Source organism: Juglans regia, chromosome 2 (assembly GCF_001411555.2).
Source record: "Juglans regia cultivar Chandler chromosome 2, Walnut 2.0, whole genome shotgun sequence".
Lineage (NCBI taxonomy): Eukaryota > Viridiplantae > Streptophyta > Magnoliopsida > Fagales > Juglandaceae > Juglans > Juglans regia.
The window spans coordinates 37,682,143-37,702,349 of NC_049902.1; the positions used below are offsets into that span (position 1 = coordinate 37,682,143).

Sequence of the window (20,207 nt, forward strand, 5' to 3'; positions counted from 1 at the left end):
CTGACCAATCTTCGACTTCTGTGTCAAGTGAGAACCCATGTTAGACGTAGAATTGAGTGATTAATTAGTACAACACATAAAACAAAAAGAAATTGCCCAAACCCAAGGCAGATTATTTAATTATCACTACTGAAAAACTACATCTTTGCGACTTCTTTTTAAGCACTTCTTCAATATTATATATTCAAACCGCACAGATCCAACCCATTCATCAGATTCCTGTCCTCAGTACAGCTTGTTTTTGAGGGAGAGAGAGAGAGAGAGAGAGAGAGAGAGAGAGAGAGAGACGTGGGTTCTCAGTTGTTGAGACAGAGAACTGGGCCTCCCTCTGAGCCTCAAATGAGACTGAGAAAGGTAAATTGAATGACAATTCTATATAGCTTCATGTTCTTCGTTTGTTGTTTTTTTTTTTCTTCCAAATTTTTCTGACACTTGTATTCTGGTCATAAATATCATGGGTAGAAAAAAAGCAGTTATATGGTGTCCATATTCTTGGTGTCTAATGCTGTCTACGGCCTCAAATTTCTCAGGGCAAAACAAAACGCTTTGCCGTCTATACCATTGGTAATTAGATGTGAATCGAAAATTACGAACTTCAACTTCCCTCCCGTCTTATTGTGTTATGGCTACTCTTGGTCAAATATACTGCAGACGCAGAAGGGAAAATAATAGGTTCTTGTGCTGAACAAAAGAGAGGCCCACAATAAGAAGTGAGTGATATAGGGGAACTCCATCACATGCAAGTTTCTGCTGTTTTGAGTTTGTACAGTTGCATTCATCTTCTGGTAGTCGTTCGTCAGAGACCCATATAATTGCCATCAATCAGCATAATTTGGAGCAAAAGAATCCACAGGAAGCCAAAAGTGGATCTTGTGATAAAAAAACAGGCGATGCACATAATGGAGAGTAATGCTTAATAATCTCTGCCAATATTCAAGTATAGGAATCAAGCATTAGAAATTTGTAGTGGTGAAAGACGTTGTAAACAGTTCAAAACTTCCTAGCTCCCAAAGCGAGATCCTCGTCCACCACAACAACGCAAGTGCACCCGTCAAGCTTCAGCCTCAGAGACTCATCCGCGAATGGAAGAAGCAGCATCAAAATCTGCGGAACTACCTCAACAAATCATGATTTCCAGTGGTCTCACCATCAAGATAGCACCTAGTTGCATAAGAGCAGGCGTAGAGACTGGTGTTCCCGGTAGTTCTAATTCAGATTTGCCATCTCCAAACATAAAGAACTCAATGGAATCATCCCCATACAACTCTCCCTCCCTTGTGTCGCCACCTTCATCAGCATTTGTTTCAGCCCTGCAGTCACCATACATATCCCCAAGGGCCATGACCCCAAAACCACAAGAAAACCCAACTCCCGTTACCCTTCCATCACCGCCGGTCTCATACCGGGGCTCTCTGTCTGACGACATTCCAAGCAGCTCGTACACTCCCCCATCCGACCAATATGAGTATTCGGATGACCCAGCTGATGCAAAGCTCAAATTTGTGACCTGTGACCCGGCTCCCCCTCGCCTCTCCTTCTCATTTCCAGTCCCTCGAATCTCCTTCGCCAAAGGACCCGTCTCTCCTGCTTCCAGTGCCAAACTCAGGAGCTGTGATGTTTACATTGGCTTCCATGGCCAAAACCCCAACCTGGTGCGCTTCTCTAAGTGGCTTAAGTCGGAGCTTGAGCTTCAGGGAATTGCTTGTTTTGTTGCGGACAGAGCGAAGTACTCTGATAGTCAGAGCCACGAGATTGCTGACCGGGTTATCTGCTCCGTCACATATGGGGTTGTGGTTGCGACTAATTCCAGTTTTCTGAACCATCTCAGCTTAGAGGAGATAAGATTCTTTGCTCAGAAGAAGAACCTGATACCACTCTTCTTCCACACGGGACCGGCTCAGATCATGGGCCTTCTCAACTGTAATTCCATTGATAAAGAATGTAAAGAGGCAATAGATGGACTTATCAAGTGCAATGAATTCAAGCTGGAAGCCAATGAGGGTAACTGGAGAAGCTGTGTAACCAAAACTGCTGGTATTTTACGAACAAAGCTTGGTCGAAATAGTGTGGCCGAGAAAGATGGGGTAGTAGAAGGATTTGAGGAGATACCCTTCCCGAGAAACAGATTTTTTGTTGGAAGAGAAAAGGAAATTTCGGAGGTTGAAATTCTCTTATTTGGATGTGGGGATTGTCAAGAGCAAGTTTGTTCTGCGCATGCCATCAAGGGAGAAGCCACTGGGCAATCCGAAGGCCTGGCAGATGAGGAAAGCGACGTCGTTATGACTAGAGGAGCGGGGAGATACATCAGTTTGGAGATGGGTAAGAGTAAAGAACCAATTTTGGAGGCTTGGGTAGAGCCAGTTTTAGGAAGGAATTCATTCAAGAGGTGCAAGTACAAGAAACCCAAGAGTTTGGGCAGCAGTGTGATTTGCATAAATGGGGTTCCTGGCATTGGTAAAACGGACCTTGCACTGGAATTTGCTCACAGGTTTTCACAGAGGTATAAGAAGGTTTTGTGGGTTGGTGGGGAAGCTCGATACTTAAGGCAAAACATATTGAATCTCTCTCTCAATTTGGGATTGGATGTAACCGCTGATGCTGAAAAGGAAAGGGGGCGCATTCGGAGCTTTGAGGAACAAGAATTTGAGGCTTTCAAGAGAATCAAGAGGGAGCTATTCCGGGACATGCCTCACTTACTGATTATTGATAATCTTGAGACGGAGAAAGACTGGTGGGAAGGAAAGGATTTGCATGATTTGATCCCAAGGAACACTGGAGGGTCTCATGTGATTATTACAACTAGGCTATCCAAGGTGATGAATTTTGATACAGTGCAGCTTCCTCCGTTACCATTGTCTGACGCAATGGTTTTGATAAGAGGAAGAAGGAAGAAAGACTACACAGCTGGTGAGTTAGAATTTTTGGGGAAATTTGATGAGAAGCTGGGAAGGCTGAGCTATGGTTTGTGGTTGATTGGATCACTACTGTCTGAGCTTGCAATTGGCCCTGCTTCTCTCTTTGAAGCTATAAACCAGGTGCCACTCAATGAAGGTTCTCTTATGAGCAACACTGAAGAACAGTATTGGAAGAACAATCCTTTCCTCATGAAAGTGCTACAATTTTGCTTCTCAGTATTACAGCAAACTAATGGCAGAAGGAACCTTCTTGCCTCGAGAATGCTTCTAGTTGGTGGTTGGTTCGCCCCCACACCCATTTCGGCGAGTTTGCTAGCCGCTGCAGCAAAGAACATGCCTGCCATGGGAAATCGTTTCAAGAAGTGGACCAAATGCCTGTCTCTCACATTTGGGTGCTGCGCTAGTTGTTTAGCACCTCAAACTTGCAAGAGCGAGGAAGACTCGGCCCTAATTCTGGTTCAATTGGGGCTAGCACGAAGAACCAACAAACAGACAGGATGTTGGATCCAGTTGCATCCCATAACGCAGGTATTTGCAAGAACAAAAGAAGGTTTGCAAGCTGCCAAAGCCACAGTTCAAGGTGTGAGGAAAACAGGAAATCCATTGGCCAACTCAGACCATCTATGGGCTTCCGCTTTCCTGGTTTTTGGATTCAAATCCGAACCCCCACTCGTCCAATTAAAGGCAATCGAGATGGTTTTATACATCAAAAGAACAGCTCTCCCTCTTGCAATTCAAGCCTTCAAAACCTTCTCAAGGTGCAACTCGGCATTGGAGCTATTAAAGGTGTGCACAAATGTACTTGAAGAAGTAGAGAAATCGTTTGTCTCTCAGATACAAGATTGGTGTCATGGGTCACTTTGTTGGAAGAAAAAATTTCAAGGTAATCAAAGGGTAGATGAGTATGTGTGGCAGGATGTGACATTGTTGAAAGCTACGTTACTCGAGACTAGAGCAAAGTTGCTGTTGAGAGGTGGGCATTTTGACAGTGGAGAAGACCTCTGCAGAACTTGTATTAGTATCAGAACGGTGATGCTCGGACATAACCATGCCCAAACCTTGGCTGCTCAAGAGACATTGGCCAAGCTAGTGAGGATGAGGAGCAAGATATGAATTATGAAGTTGCCTAACATCAAAACAATGCATCCCGTGTTTTGGAGAACTCATGTGTCAGTTATAATTAGCATACTTGCTCATAAATTTCTCTCAGGATACTAGCACTTCACGTTCAAATGAAACTTCCTATTAAAGTAGTTTGATCAAAGACCAAAAATATGCTCATATGTCTCTGAATGTATCGACTTAAATTTCATGCAGAGACTCTCATGTAGAGACGACTGGTCTTGCATATGACTTACCAACCAGACCATGTTATCATCCGAATTCAACTAAAAATTGCATTCTGATCAACCGAAGAGTACGGGAGTTGATAATGTTTACTTTTTACGTCTTTTCCAAATGATCACAGGTCCCATGTTGATGAAAGTTAACTTGTCGAGAATAACATTTTGGTAGCATGTAGCCATTCTTGACAGAGAAGGAAATTGGGAATTGCCTACACGGTTCTGTTCCACACATCCCACCAAATCTAGAATCACAAAAAATTAAGTTTGCCTCGTTTGTTTCGGTGAGATGAGATAAAATGATTTGAGATTAAAGTTAAAAATTGAATAAAATATTATTAAAATTTATATTTTTAATATTATTTTTATTTTAAAATTTAAAAAAGTTAAATTATTTATTTTATTTTGTGTAAAAATTTAAAAAAATTATAATAATTAGATGAAATAAATTAAGAGGAATTGTGAAAACAAACGAGGAACCAACCGACCTTTTTTTGACATTCTCGGATGGGGAAAATTTGGGTCAATTCATCTTGGTTTGTTAGTGGTTTAATAAATAAATAAATAAAATACTCAGTTATTATGTGACTTCGTTTGTTTACGTAGATGAAATGAGATGAAAGTTAAAAGTTAAATAAAATATTGTTAGAATATAATTTTTTAATATTATTTTTATTTTAATATTTGAAAAAATTTATTTATTTATTGTATTTTGTGTGGGAGTTTAAAAAAATTGTAATGATTAGATTAGATGAGATATATAGTTTGTGAAAACAAACAAATCCTAAATTATTGTTTATAACATATATAATTTTTTAAAATGTTACCGAGTTTTGCATTAAACGATCATGAATTTATTCAATTAAGTTGCAAATAATTTGAACGCTCGTGTTAATAAATGCTAAACAATTTAAAATTTTAGAAGTTTGAGATCACACTTCATGTTCTTCTCTGTAACACTACATCTTCTTATTTTCCCTCTCTTTAATTTACTATAGTCAGTAATTCAAATAATACTACATTAGGAGAATACTACATTTAAAAAACTTCACAATCAAGTTATAAACAAAACTAAAATTTCTTCTGTGCATCGAGCACAACGCAAGGCTAATTTATAACATACATAAGTTTCGAAGCTTAGTTTATTCATATTGACCCACATCGAGAAGGTTTAAATAGTAATTAGCCATTTAAATTTAAAAGAATTTAAAAGGCCATGACCCATGTCAATAAATAATATTCAAAACATGGATTTTTGCAACGTCTTCAACTATCTAACTGTATCAACATTAAATGGTAATTAGTGCTATAAACTTACACCATCTGTTGGTAAAACTTGGATAATAAAATATACATGTATATATATATATATATAAACGTTTTGTAAATTAAAGAATATATAAAAATAACAAGAATAAATTAGAAAGAGAGAACCCGGTATTGAGGCACGTTGTGATAGACGCTTTTTTTAGAGTAGATTCCACCCCCTCCAAATCTTAATATGCACTAGATTTCTTGACAGTCTACTTCTAAGATACAATAACGTCTGTTTCCGTTAATCTTCTTGTCGGTGCACACAAAAGAAAATTTTCGAATCCAATATAAAATAACCAACGCCCAAAGAAAGAAATACAAAAACAATTAGGAAGTTTTTCTCCAATTTTTGTATAGAATTGGAGTTAGTAAATTTGTGGTTGGGGTTTCCTATTTATAGAGAATGAAAGGACGCTTGTGAAAAGTCATAACTAAAATGAAATGACACTTGTGAAAAATCACAACTTCTATAAATGAAATAGTACTCGTGAAAAGTTATAACTTATATAAATGAATTGATGCTTGTAAAAAATCACAACTAAAATGAAAGAGCACTTGTGAGAAATCACAACTTTTCAAATTATAGAGAATACATTGAAAAGTTTATAATTCACTAAAGGGCACAACCTCTCATTTGGTGGCCAAACGGTCAAGACTCATATTCCTAAGAGATATGCATTGGTTCAAGTCATCGTGGCGTATTTTCATTTAAATCTTGACAAACCGAACCAACACATTGAACAATGACAATGGTAATATTATTTTTTACTTAATAGTAAATATTTAAATAATTTCTAAGTCTAAAAAGCAACATCATCCACTCTCAAGTTGTGTTTTTACTATATAACATGTCCAATTGAATTATTAAATATATTTAACCACCAAGGTGGTAGTTCAGTTGATACGAGGTGATATTTCATGGTTTCGAGGTCAGTGTTTAAATCAGGACATAAGTTGAAATCACTTGTGGTAGTAAAGCCTGACCTTTGAGCCATGAGATAGGCTTTGGACTAGCTGGATACTTTGGGGGTGCTGTGGTGACGGGCTCGCCCTTGGGGCAGTATCTATGGCTCAAACCGGACATTCCGCAACGAGGAGGTGCTCATATGGTCATGCTCAGGAAGGGTTTTTACGCTGGTCCCCCCTGCCTCTCCCTTTTTTTAAGGAAAAAAAAAGAATTACTAAATATATTTAATTCTATATATGTATCATTAATGATCAAATCATGATACAGATAATTCAAAACACAAATAGACTGCAAATGATAGGGATAAGATAGAAGAACAGACTTCAAGTGATAAAGATAAGACTGAAGAGAACAAAGTGATAAGTCTTCAAACTAACTCAATGTAGTTCTTAGTCAAACTAAGTGTAATCTTGATAAACATATACAATTAGAGATAAATTTGAGTACTAGTGTATTATCACTCATAAATAAACGCAGACTTCTTCCAAAACATTCATCGAGGAAATCATTCTTTACAAAATATTGTGTCCTTGAGTTTCTGTATGGAATCAAGAGCCAATAGACCAACGTCACTCTCAATGGCATCCACCAATTCATTCGCTTGTTCTGCTAATTCTCTATGGTGTGCCCAACTTATTCGTTACCTTAGAGGCCAAGATTTATTCGATTACCTAGATGGTTCCTTACCCTACCCTCCATCATCGATCCCCTCCTCAACCTCACCCTCTCCATTCATTCCTAATCCCAACTATTCCAACTGGACAAAACAAGATCAACTTATCCTCAACACTATCCTCTATTTCCTCACAAAAAAACTCTAGCATATGGTATCAGAACAGAGGTATTGAGTTCGAACACTGACTCTACACTATTTTATTTAATAAAATATTTCACATATTGAGCTCATTCATTGAAGGAGAGTGTTAAGAATATAATACAAAAATTAAATTCTACATTTTCTCATTAGCTTATACTTTTGAGACAAGTGGTAATTTCATAAAATCTATATTTTTTGAAGCCTTGGAATGAGTTACTTAATCTAAAATTGCATTAAATTGCCATGAATTTAGTCATTTAAGCTTAAACTAATTTGAGAGGTTATATCAATAAATCTTAGATGGTTTCAAATTTTAAAAGCCCGGATCACTTTATATTTTTTCTTTTATAACACTTGATCAATCTTTTTTTTTTTTTTTTTTTTTTTCTATTTCTAATTCGTCATATTTAGGGTTTGAGGTTGCATTAGAAGTCTTAAAAAAAAAAAAAAAAAAAGCTTAAATAGTCTTAAAAACTCTTTAAAGGAAAAATTAGATTGTTTAGGTGTTTCATATTAAAATACTTTTTAATTTCAAATAAGTTGAAAAGTACAATTGATGTTGTTTTTCCTCAAACATGCTTAGATAAACCGGAATGTAATTTAAATTTTAAAAAGGTTGTCAATGTGTGAAAATACACATACAAATTTCAGATAATTACAACTTTTAAACTTTTAAGGATATGATCATAAAATTAAATAATTGTCATTTCTACCTCGGAAAAAACTTTTTTAATTTATTTCCAAACGAATGTAACATATTTGAAAGTGTTTTAAACATATGGTTACGAAACAGTAAATAACTTTTTAATAGTAGAACTTATTACTTAAACTATAAGTTCTCGTTTGTTTTTAGAGATGAAACATAAACCATCTCAAGTTTTAGTACGGTCAGAGTCATTCCAAAAACACACATTTTCATAAATCTCATCTCATCTTACTCAGTCTCTCATTTACTCTGCACTGTTCACTAATTTCATCCCATAGAAACACTGACAAGACAACCCTGTGAAACAGAACAACCATATCTCTTGTGTTGCCCTAGCCTAGAGGTGTACGACTCACTTTCGGCAACAGGCTGCAGCGGTTCTTTGCCTAGCTGTGCGAATCTCAACCTTTATCCCATCTTCTGCAAAACCACTTGGAAGAACTGTTGCGTCGCGTGGGTCGCATCTATGGGTACCTATGGCTTGTCCTCGCTTGGATAAGTTGATAAAGGTCGAGTGTTTGTGGCCTCTGCACCTACCCTCCAGCGATCTCTCAAGTCATCCAGCTAATGGTCTTCTCCCCTCTAAATGAAAGACGTGTCATGTGGTTTTCCTGTGTTATGAATCGACTGGAGACTGCAACACACAATGATCTCACGTGGGTTTCCTACAATTTTTCCAATCTCCACAAATTCATTTTTCAAAATCACAGACCAATTTTCCCTATATATAAAAATGCCGAAAGCTAGGAGAATCACAATGTCCACCACTATTGGCATATGCAACCGTGGAACATCTCTCCCCAACTGCCTGTTAGACCCCCACGTCAAGTTACCTCTAGAGATGCCGCACATGCTCTAGTCATGGTGGGGACATGCACCTTGGCTAGCCTACAAGCATGCCTTAGCTCGTGGGGTGACACGCACGGGGCACCCAGCATGCATGCATGCCTTGGCCCGCGCAATGGCATACACGGGGCGTCCAGCATGCGGGCTAGCGAGGTTAGTGAGCGCTTGCCCATGCGCACAGGCATGCGTCGCAGGCTCATGCACGCAGCCATGTGCAACACTGCGCCATGCGCCCATGCGAGCGGCATTGCATGCAGCAGCGCGCCGCACTCGCATGCTTGTTCCTGTGCACAGGCCCATGCGCACCTTGATGAGCAGCGCGGCCTTGTGCGCGCCCATGTGCCACAATGCCATGAGCAGCACATACAGCCCACCCAGTGCACATGCACAGCAGCTGCCGCACGCTAGCGAGGTTAGTGGCATGCCTCATGGCATGCCATCTAGCTCACGGCTCCAGCTTGTGCCTTGCAGAGTAGGTCGGTGGCATGCCCACCAGGCATGCCATCCAGCGCATGGCTCCAGCCCATGCCTTGCAGCCTCAACGCCTGAGCCACCAGCTTGAGCCATGCAGCCAGCACCTCGGCCACCAGCCTGGGCCATGCAGCGCACCACCATGGCTCACCATCAGCAAGCCAGGCCGCACAACCTAGACATGGACCAGCCCGAAGACCACCATGCACCAACCTAGCCCATCATGGGCCATGCATGCCACGGCTAGACTTGGTCCATGATCATTATCATGTTATTTACTTTATTTATTTAATTTAATTTATTTATTTATTTTCAAGGGACCTATTGGGAGTTTCCAAATTGTATTGCATATAAATAAGACTTCATTCACTTGCCTTAGAATCTTTTGGCAAATTTCCTAGAGGGAAGACTATTGTTTGAGAGATCATAAACGGTGCTTTTGCACTTGGACTTTTTGGGTGAAATTCGTGAATCCCAATGAGAGGATTACACCTTGCAATTCGTGAATATGTGTAATTCATTTATCTTATTTTCTTGCAACTTGGTACAATCCGTGAATCCAAATTGTATTTATCAATATATGAGGTTCATTCAATTATTGTGCAATTCGTGAATCAAGTGTTGAATTATCCTTATTGTTATTTGTTCATTCAAGTTCTTAAGTTTCATGCTTTTGTTCTCAAGTGTTCTTCATTGAGTTCTTGGTGATCATCTTCATTTTTTGCTCTTCCAATCCATCCAAACCATATTTTCGACCAACCCTAGTGTTTGTCAACTTTCCATAATTGAAACCCTTCATCCTTGTTGCCCTAGCCGAAACCAACTGCCATTTGAATTTGAATTCAAATTTCGGCATTCCTTGCCTTATTTGAATTGCTTTAGCCGCCCACTCCATTTACCATAATTAGAGTTCCTATATTTTAGGAACCCTAATTGACCTCATTCTTACCATAGCCGGCCATATACACTCACCATTGACTTCCAAGATTTTAGGAAACTTTCCTAAAATCCCTCATTAGCCATACTCGACCAACCCTAGCTGCCCAACATCATCTTCCAAACCCTAACCCTAAACCCCAAAGTGGCGCCAACCCTAATTGCACCCATTGCTGTGCATCACTTTCCACCATTGTAGCCATACACTTCATATTTCTTTGCCACCATTCCATACACCTATTAAGCCTAAATACTTAACCTCACCACACCCAAGTTTTCATCTTTGTGACCCTTGTTCGAGAATCAAGCAAGAAAGGAACGGGCTTTCAGTCATCTCAAGGAGATCCTAGACATGGAGATCATAGTGTTTAGGGACTTGACCGAGGTCCCTAACACTGTTGCAGTGTAGCACCCATTCAAAGGCGAGCACAGGTCTGAAAATGCAATCGTACAAGGCAACCCCTACTCCCCTCAATAAACAAATGGATTAGATCTACATAAATTGCTTGTGATTGCAATTTCTGCTTACTGGTATATGCGTGTTGGTCCTAGGAGTTCAAGTTGTGAAGATTTTGAGTTGTAATTTGCATAGTCATGTGGTCTTGCTTGCATGCAACATGTTTGATCAAATGTCAAAACCATTAAAGCTGGCATGCTACATGTTTGATCAAATGCACCACAATCTACATGACTCTCTCATCTTTCTGTTTCTTTGCTTGCTATTCTTCTTCACACAAGTGCCTAGTATTTTTTTCACATTATTAACCGAAAAGCTAAGAGCTACTATTTCTTGAATGGATCTCCTTCATGACTGTCAACTCTGTTTCATTTTATAAATATTAATGTAATTTTTCATCAATAGTTGTTCAATGTTTTAGTACAAGTACTATCACCACTTCATCTCCATCTCTCAAGTAATATTTACGAAATTATTGGTAATGAATATATATATATATATATATGCTTCATTTTCAATAACCTATTTTGGTTGACCCCAAGCCAAGTAGGTGGAAAGAAAGTTCATGAAATAATTAGAATGCCTGTTTACATCCACATGATGATGATCTTCGATTACATGTTAAGTATAGATTGGATCAAAAGACTGAAAAAGTTAGATTATTTATAGCTTCCCACTAACCTTGCTTCTTTTAAAAAATAAAAAAAATTGGTCTAAGCTATAATCTTTTTACGACAAATATTAGAGTAGTAACATCAACCTGCCACGTTAGACTTCCCTAAAACCATCTCAAGCTATTCTACAAAATTTATATGATATCATGAAATAATGTCTACGTTCTGGGTAGCTATAAAAAAATATGACTCTCGATGGGTACTTAAATTGGCATAGCTTTTTGAAACTGAACGATGAGCACATTACATATTTTTCTTTGTAAGAACACATGTCTGCACTTGCTCCAACCATATTGTTTCATACTCTAAACCTTGGAGTGATCTGTTGCTTCCGAGATATATAGCACATAGGATTTTATTATTTCAAAATGCTGCTGGCTTTAATGGCCACCTCCTATGTTCTAAAATTTTGAACAACCTTTTTGTTTTGCTAGCTTTACTACCTACGCTTCTCTAGCCTATCTCACCATCAGTGAGTTTGGCCCACTCTCCTCGCAGTTTATATTTCACTTTCTCTCATGTTTTGGCTATCATTCATGCATATTATCTGCTAGAATTCTCCACATAGTCCTTGGATCGTGTACACCCACCTTTAACTAATGCATGAAGTTTTTACTTATGTTACACACACTGAATGCATACATCTTTTATGCCATACATTAGTTTTTTCACATTGATGATTCAGAAATTTCACACACTGATTGTGAGTTATAGGCGGATGGGATGGAGGATATTTTCATTGAGATGTTGTACGGGGATGCCCTTACTAGTGCACTAAGGGTTGGGAAGATCACAAGTAAGGACCACGCTTCGTATGCCGAATACCTTACGGCTCTGGGCATAAGGGTGTATGATGCGAACCAAGTGAAGGGAAAACTACATAGGCTAAAGATGATACAACAAATTTTCAAAGACCTAATGAGCCAAACTGGTATGGGATGGGACTCCGATACAAAAACAGTTATAGGAAGTGATGAACATTGGGAAAATTATATTAGGGTAAACAAGCTGTAGCCATTTATTTGAAAATATTATACCATACTTGCGCTATTGTACCATGTGTTCTTATATTTTATGTCGTCTTAAAAAATCTCTAATACATAGATATTGAAATATTTGGACTAGGCCAAACCACAAGTGAAGAGGTTCAGGACCTTGGGTAGCCCAAAGTATGCGGAACTTTGCACAATTTTTGGTACTTCAATTACCACTGGTACACTCCACCACGCGTTCATCGAACCACCTCCAACGTCGGATGACAAGTAGAGTCTTGATGCAGATATGCGAAGTCGAGGTCCCACACTAGGCACGTGAACCAGTGCAGACTTTCATGTAAATGGCATGTCACAATTTTTCATGGACATGGGGACACCTTCATCAAGACCATCTAGTTATTATAGGCACTTCAACCTCCACTGCTGGACGAAATTTTTCTCATGCATTCTACCGCTTACTTGACCCCCATGGTTCAATGAGGCTTTCTGGCCAGGATGATGTGCATAGGTGAGTGTGGGCCATGCATAATTGATACAATGTTGCTTTTCCATTAGGCTGACATTGTGTAAATTATTATGTTGAGATGTTATTTTTCATTTACATTCTTATGTATTGAGAGATATTTTATTTATGTTGCTATAAACTTATTTGACCTAAAATTCAATCGACCTGATGATATTATGTCAATTGTTAATGTTATTAATATATTGCCGATGTATGACTTTTTACATTTGTCTACAAACAGTATGCGCTCCAGTATTAGAGAATGGATGATGACAATATTTCACTGGGAAGTCCACTGACACCCAAATGTCGAGAGCAAACATGTTAGCTATTGGACAAAAGGGAGTGATAGTGATGATGGGCCCAATCCCATGGAGACAGTAGATGTCGTCAACCTAATTAGGATCCTGACCTCCCGACTGAGAAGGAATCGCCTTATACCACAATATAATATAGGCATTTGCGGAGATCAATATATTATATAACTTTTGAATGAACATCTTGATAATTGTAAGGACTTGTTTCGCATGGAGGTACCCATATTCCACGCGTTATGCGCATTGTTACATACGAATCACTTGTTACGTGATTTTAGAATATCAGTGACAATGGAGGAATTTTTGGATATGTTTTGCATGCTTATGGGCCACGCACATGCCCAACGCATTGTTGGGGACACGTTTCAACATCTGACACAAATAATTAATAAACATGTGAGAAGGGTGATAAAGGCACTATGTGAGCTTGGGTGACATTTGATTGTGCCAGTACACAGAGACGGCGTCCACCCCTATTAGGGGTGATAAACGGTCCGGTTGAACCGAACGGACTGACCGTTTCGGTCAGGATCGGACCGGACCGAGACTTAGACCGATTCGGTCCACATTTTAGAGGACCGAAGAGTTTCGGTCCGGTCCACGGTCCAGATTTTTTCAGACCGGACCGAATGAAACATAAAAAAATATATATTTTATATATAATAATTGTACAATTAACAATATAAATTTTTAAATATATTATTAATACTTGTTAATATTTTATAAATTAACAATATTTTATATATATCTTCATCTAACCTATCACTATTAACAATATAAAATTTTAAATATGCTATTAACACTTGTTAATATTCTATAAATTAACTAATATATAATATCAATTAGTTAATTATATAGTAATTATATAAATTAATAATATAATTTTCTTCTAATTTATTATCATATAAAATATTTTTTTATTGAGTTTGTTACATAATCTATATTAATAAGTCACTTAATGTAATTTAGTATTTTAAATAAATTTTTTTTATTAACTATTTAAAAAAAAATAGGCCAGACGGTTAGCTATCGGTCCGGTCCGGTCCCTTTGGGTGTTTGGTCCATCGCCGGACTGGACCGGACCGGACCGGACCATTTGCAGCCTTAACCCCTATATAGAAATTAACCACCGAAATTTTCCTTAGTTTCGAGTAAGAAATATAATTCAAACTTTCTTTTTGAAATAAAATTGGCGTTAACTTCATTTATCGAAACCATAAAAAACATATCTAAGGTAGTTGCTTATCATTTGATTTTATTTATGACTGGGAATACATTGGTGTGATGGACAACATTATGATGGAGGCGATCGTACCAGCTGAGGTACGTGAGGCATATCGAAACCAGCTGGGGCGAATTACTCAAAATGTACTGTGTATAGTTGATTTGAATATGAAGTTTACATTTGCATACACTGGATTGGGGGGATCAATGCATGATGCTCGTGTCTTCCATCATGCGTGTAGTGATTCATTTGCCCATTTTCCATGGCCGCCCAAGGGTAAAATCTTATGTTTTTCCCTTTCAAATATTTACCCTTGGAAGTGATTTGTTTTTCCCTATATAAATATTGAACTATATGCGTTGGATTTAAATGGATTCTTAGGTTAGTATTATTTTGTCGATTATGTTTTCCCATGCACTAAGGGATTTCTGCCCCCTATTCAAGAGAAAGATACCACATAAGTGATCGTCACAACCAACATCATTTTCGAGGGTTTAAAGATTACTTTAATTACCGCCATTTATCTACTCATAATATCATAGAACGCACTTTTGGTGTTAAAAGAATGCCTTAAAATTTTGAAGTTAATGCCTACATATTTAGTTGGGAGGTAAGGACTCATTATTACAGCGTGTTGTACACTGTATAAATTCATTAGAACGGTGACTCTTGATGACTGGATATTTCAGAACTGGAGCACATGATGACTGAAGCAAGCCAATCTTTGACTGCAATAAGAGATGAGATTTTCATTCCTATGTGGGCAGCTAGGGGTGGCCATTGATGGTATAATTAAAAACTCAGCATATATGTAATATAGTACTTCTTTTGTAATGGTTAACTCTTTTATTTTTCCTATAGGTATTTTATACATTCCAAAAATTAATATTGTTACGATTGACACTTTCAATGTTAATATTTCGTAACACTACTTGACTTTGAAATGACAAATAATAAAAAATTGCACGTTACAATGCAAATAACGTGTGTAATGCGAAGCAAACTTATATAGAATATTGAAGTGTCAAACAATAATGAATTCTCGAACTCTCTGTATGAGTTACGTTCGATCGTAATGTCGAGCGCCTGTCGAGCGAACTCTCTGTATGAGTTACGCTCGAGCAACATGTCGAGCACCTGTCAAGCGAACTTTCTATATGAGCTCGACGGGGGCTTGAGCGCCATGTCAAGCACATGTCGAGCGAACTTTCTGTATGAGTTACTCTCGAGTGTCATTTTGAGCACCTGTCGAGCAAACTATTTGTATGACAAGTGCTCGACATGGACAGGGGCTTGAGCGCCATGTCAAGCACATGTCGAGCGAACTTTCTGTATGAGTTACGCTCGAGTGCCATTTTGAGCACCTGTCGAGCAAACTCTTTGTATGACAGGTGCTCAAGCTCCATGTCGAGCACCTGTCAAGCAAACAAGAGTAAATAATTTTTTTTCCATAGTAACAATATTATATAATATTTAATTAAAAAAACCATGACTTTTTAGTGTGTCTACACAGTTTTCCTGAACGCATGTATAAAAAATCAATTTTCTTTAACCCCATGGATGAAATTATATTTCTCGACAAATTACATGTTTCTTCATTGGATCACAAGTCACTGTTTATTAGCTTTTTTTGTACAATTTGTTTTTTGGTAGTTGGGATTTTTTGTAGTAACATCTCCACATTGAATTGATGTATATTATAAACTACAAAATATATACAAAATATATAAAATAATTTTTGTAGTAACATCTCCACGTTGAATTGATGTATAAAATTCGTAGATACATTCCAAAAGTACTAGTTTGAGAGTTAACGGCAACCAATAACGATTAAATATTCTAGATATATTCCAAAACTAATAGTTTGAAGCATTACAAAATCTAATTACAAACGACCATCAATAATAACCATAGGTTGTTATTGATAGCCGACATACATGATTCTTGTTCGGATACAACATAATTATAGCACAAATAACTATAAAACAAAACCATGACAATAATAAACTTTTTAAGGTTCCCTTGTACCTCCTTTCCATAGCTTGCAATGTTGCTTCTTGGGCCATTACTCGTTGTTGATTGATCTTGGCGTTCATTCTTTGAGCTAACTCTAACGTCATTTTGCAACAACTATTTTGTTTGATTTCAACATCAATCAATTGAAAAAGTAGCATTGTTTATTGATCTTATAATTTAGAGAATTGTAAAATCGTCTGTCAAAATTAGTATCTTTGCCAGAAATCCTTAACTTGGATGGAATCCCACAGTAGCAAAGTGGTCTCTCCAAATAAACTTGATATGTTGCTCTTGAAGTGCAAGAACTTAAACTAGCACCGCTGACAGTGTTTTTCATATTGCTTGAATCTGGATCACGTTAATGCAATTGCATTAGCAATCTTGGAAGTTAATATAACTGTATAAATTCAGTGTCCAATACAAAAAGTTGCACTTACCAAATGTGTATGTTTGTACAAAGATATGCAGAGCCTTCATACACATGTCCATAATGGTTTACTGAAGACCAATGCTAACAGTTTGACAATGTTGATTACAAATGCAATATCTGCTATATGGGTGCCTATCAGTCTCTACACCAATTTACAATACCTCCACAAAAGTAGGCAAAAGGTGGATTTGGTAAAGTGTGAAATGATCGACCATTTCATTTCTAATTTCTACGCAGCTGCATTTTGAGATATCAAGAATCCTGAGCAGTTACACTATCAGAATACATAAGAGAAAGGGGTCCAGCCAGTAATCTTGGAAGTACTTCTTCCCTGCAAGCAACCTAACTTCCAACATCAACCAAACTTCGAGACTTTGAGATTAATCCACCCATAGCTTTCATTACATTTTGAGGGCATGTTTGGAAGACTTTCTACTTGTGTTCCATGTATTTCGATTATGGTAATATATAATCTGTGTCACATTTTGGGCGAAGATGTTAAGAGATGTAGTGGTTATAATGGTAATGTTAAAACCATAGTAGCAAATGCTGAAACAGAATTAGAAGTCCAAAAGCTTGGGGAGACAAAAAGCAAAACACCTGTGGGTTCAAAAACTACAAAAGAGTTTTCCAATGGAGCTTTGTTAAATTACACTCGTCTCTTCATTTTTCCCATTATTAATGAGAACTTGTATAAACAGGTTCCTCGAAGTCAATTTTGGAATACAGGATAGAACATTGTATAAGAATAAAAAATATTCTATTTCTTTTATATCTAATGGTAATCAATAATACCTATGGGTAACTTTAAATTGGACTGTTGTATCTCTAACTGATCAGGTGTTTATACAACGACAACTACGGGACCCGTGATAGAGGGAGGCGGCCACCATGATCGAGACTAGGGAGAAAACAATAAGTCAAGCCTGGTTGTAAACCTGCACATCATGTTCACTGTAATTTCAAACATACACTTAATGCGATGCATGAGTGCCGACTATATATCGTTAACTTAAACTCGTAAAATAAAAATAATGTATCCAATTAAATTGCTCATTTTTTCAACATATACGCTACATAATCATTTACGAAGTAAAAATTTTCCTCTTATATGAATTAAGCCACACAATTAATTATCCTACTAAATATCCAATTAAATTAAGAATTTTATTCTAAAATTAAAATTATGAAATGAAAGTTATATATTTAATTACAAGTCCATGTGCAGTTCCATTTTCACATTTTTTTTTAAATTCTTAATTTTTAAAAAACTTTCTACTTGTTTGATATAAGTTTTTGTTGATGTAGCATTTTTAGATTCTAATTAGTTGAGACATGACATTAATGTAACATTCATTAACGCTGATTCAAAAAAAAAAAAACATTCATTAATGCTACGTGGCAATCTCGTTAACTTATACGACAGGAGTTTTGACCAATGATATTAAAGTATAAAAAGTTTAAAACTTAAGGTTAAAAACTTAAAATTAGAAATGTATAGAGTGTAAATAAACTAATATGTTCGATAGCCCACTCGATACTCATCTGATTAAACTCGAATCAAACTGGATTTGTAAAAAAAAAATTCGTCTGTGAAAATAAATATCTGCTTAATTAGTAAATGACACATATCTGACAAAATTCGATTCAATTCGGCTAAAACTCGTTAAGGCCCGCTCGTTTATACTCAAGTCGACTCATTAGCTTGACTCGATTAAAATTCATTCATATATTGATAAATATATACATATACCTATGTATATATACATATATATGTGTATTAGCTAATAATATAAGCATAACATTTATATAATTAAATATATAATATGTAACCTAATTAATTATGTTTATATATTGAATATATTTCATAGCTATATTTTATAATTTGTACAATAATTAGTCTATAATTAATATTTAATAATTTCTTATACTAGTATGTGGGAACCATATATGAAATAGATATATGCTATCATATTACGTGTATGTATTAATAATTTTTATAGACATATAATATATTGTTATTATAGATAAATATCAACTAGTTAGATATTAATTATTTATAAATTTTTAAAATCATATAATTCAATAGAGGTTCTACTTGTTAGTTGTATAATTCAATATTAGATTTTTTCTTTTCTTTTTATTTATCTAATTTATTAATTATTAAATCTTATTTAGAAAAAAAAAAACAATTCGGGCTCAAGATGAGAGTTTAGTTTACTAAGTCGAACTCGAACAAAGAATAAATAAAAATCTCAAACTCAGATTACTCGAGCTCGAGAGCTCATGTATTTTAAGTCGAGTCAAACTCGACAAGTCAAAGACTGACTCAACTTGATTACATCCCTTCAAATGTAGGAGACTTTTGTTTTTTTTTATTTTTTATTTTTGCAAGTGCACCAAATTGAAGACTAATTGAAAAGATGTCGCTCATTTAAAATATAGTTTTATAAAAAGTTGTAAAAAGTTTTGTATATCCATCATTTTCCAAATATAAAAAACTGTCCTGCGTCCAGCACCAAGCAAAGTCCACACGTTCCATCCACTGCCTTGCCTAACACCGGTTAGTGGAGCGCATGCAACGAGACAAGGAGTGACGGTAGTGATCCGACCGCCAAGCTTTTTGTTGTTCTGTACCTTCCTTGGGTCTTTGCCGTCCCCCGTAGCTCTCCCACTCCTTCCTCTCTGTCCCATGGTCGGCTAGGCATCCATAACCTTTTTATTCGTATTCTAAGATCCAAGCCATTGGAGCTCTACAAAAACTAAAACTCAGAGATAAAGTTTGGCTTCCTGATGGGTCCTTCCGGGTTGTCCCGGCGGACCCCACATTATAAGGTTATAAGAGATACTGTCCTTTCACAATATAACGGTGGAGTCTCTCATCTCCCAGCACGTGTATAACAAAGCATGCAGTATATACAACCGATTTGGAGAATGATAATAATAATAATAATTGTTTTTTGATAAGTAATAATAATAATAATAATAATTAAGAAGACGACGACGATTGGCCACAAATATCTGCATGTGCATGCGGTTATTGCTGATCTCCTGAATGAGTTGTATCCTGTTTTTCCTCGCGGGGATAAGGAAGATTGCCAACAAATTTTGATTGAATGCATGATGCAACACGGTACGTTGCAACCATTACATGATGATCGATCTTTCGTAGATACGTATGTATCTACGTACTGAACATCACAAGCATCTCATGTGTCCAGCAACCATGACACGTACGGTCCCCGGGCTTTGAAAGTTCTAGCTCTACCTACC

General features: G+C 36.9%; 1 protein-coding gene across 2 annotated transcripts; it reads left to right on the forward strand.

Annotated features, from left to right (window-relative positions):
• Positions 1 to 287: 287 nt before the first annotated feature.
• On the forward strand, positions 288 to 4,168 carry LOC108986050. Of its 2 annotated transcripts, none has more exons than XM_018958568.2 (2): positions 288 to 354; positions 531 to 4,168. In XM_018958568.2, the coding sequence occupies exon 2, from the start codon at positions 1,083 to 1,085 to the stop codon at positions 4,026 to 4,028; it is 2,946 nt and encodes a 981-aa protein (XP_018814113.1). In that variant the 5' UTR covers positions 288 to 354; positions 531 to 1,082; the 3' UTR covers positions 4,029 to 4,168. The 2 variants fall into 2 exon arrangements, with proteins under 2 accessions (XP_018814113.1, XP_018814110.1); XM_018958565.2 differs by having other exon boundaries at positions 289 to 354; positions 463 to 4,168.
• The last annotated feature ends 16,039 nt before the right edge of the window (positions 4,169 to 20,207 follow it).

Bases quoted from the DNA above. Each gene is read 5' to 3' on its own strand.
- LOC108986050 (XM_018958568.2), top strand. From the start codon at position 1,083: ATGGAAGAAGCAGCATCAAAATCTGCGGAACTACCTCAACAAATCATG.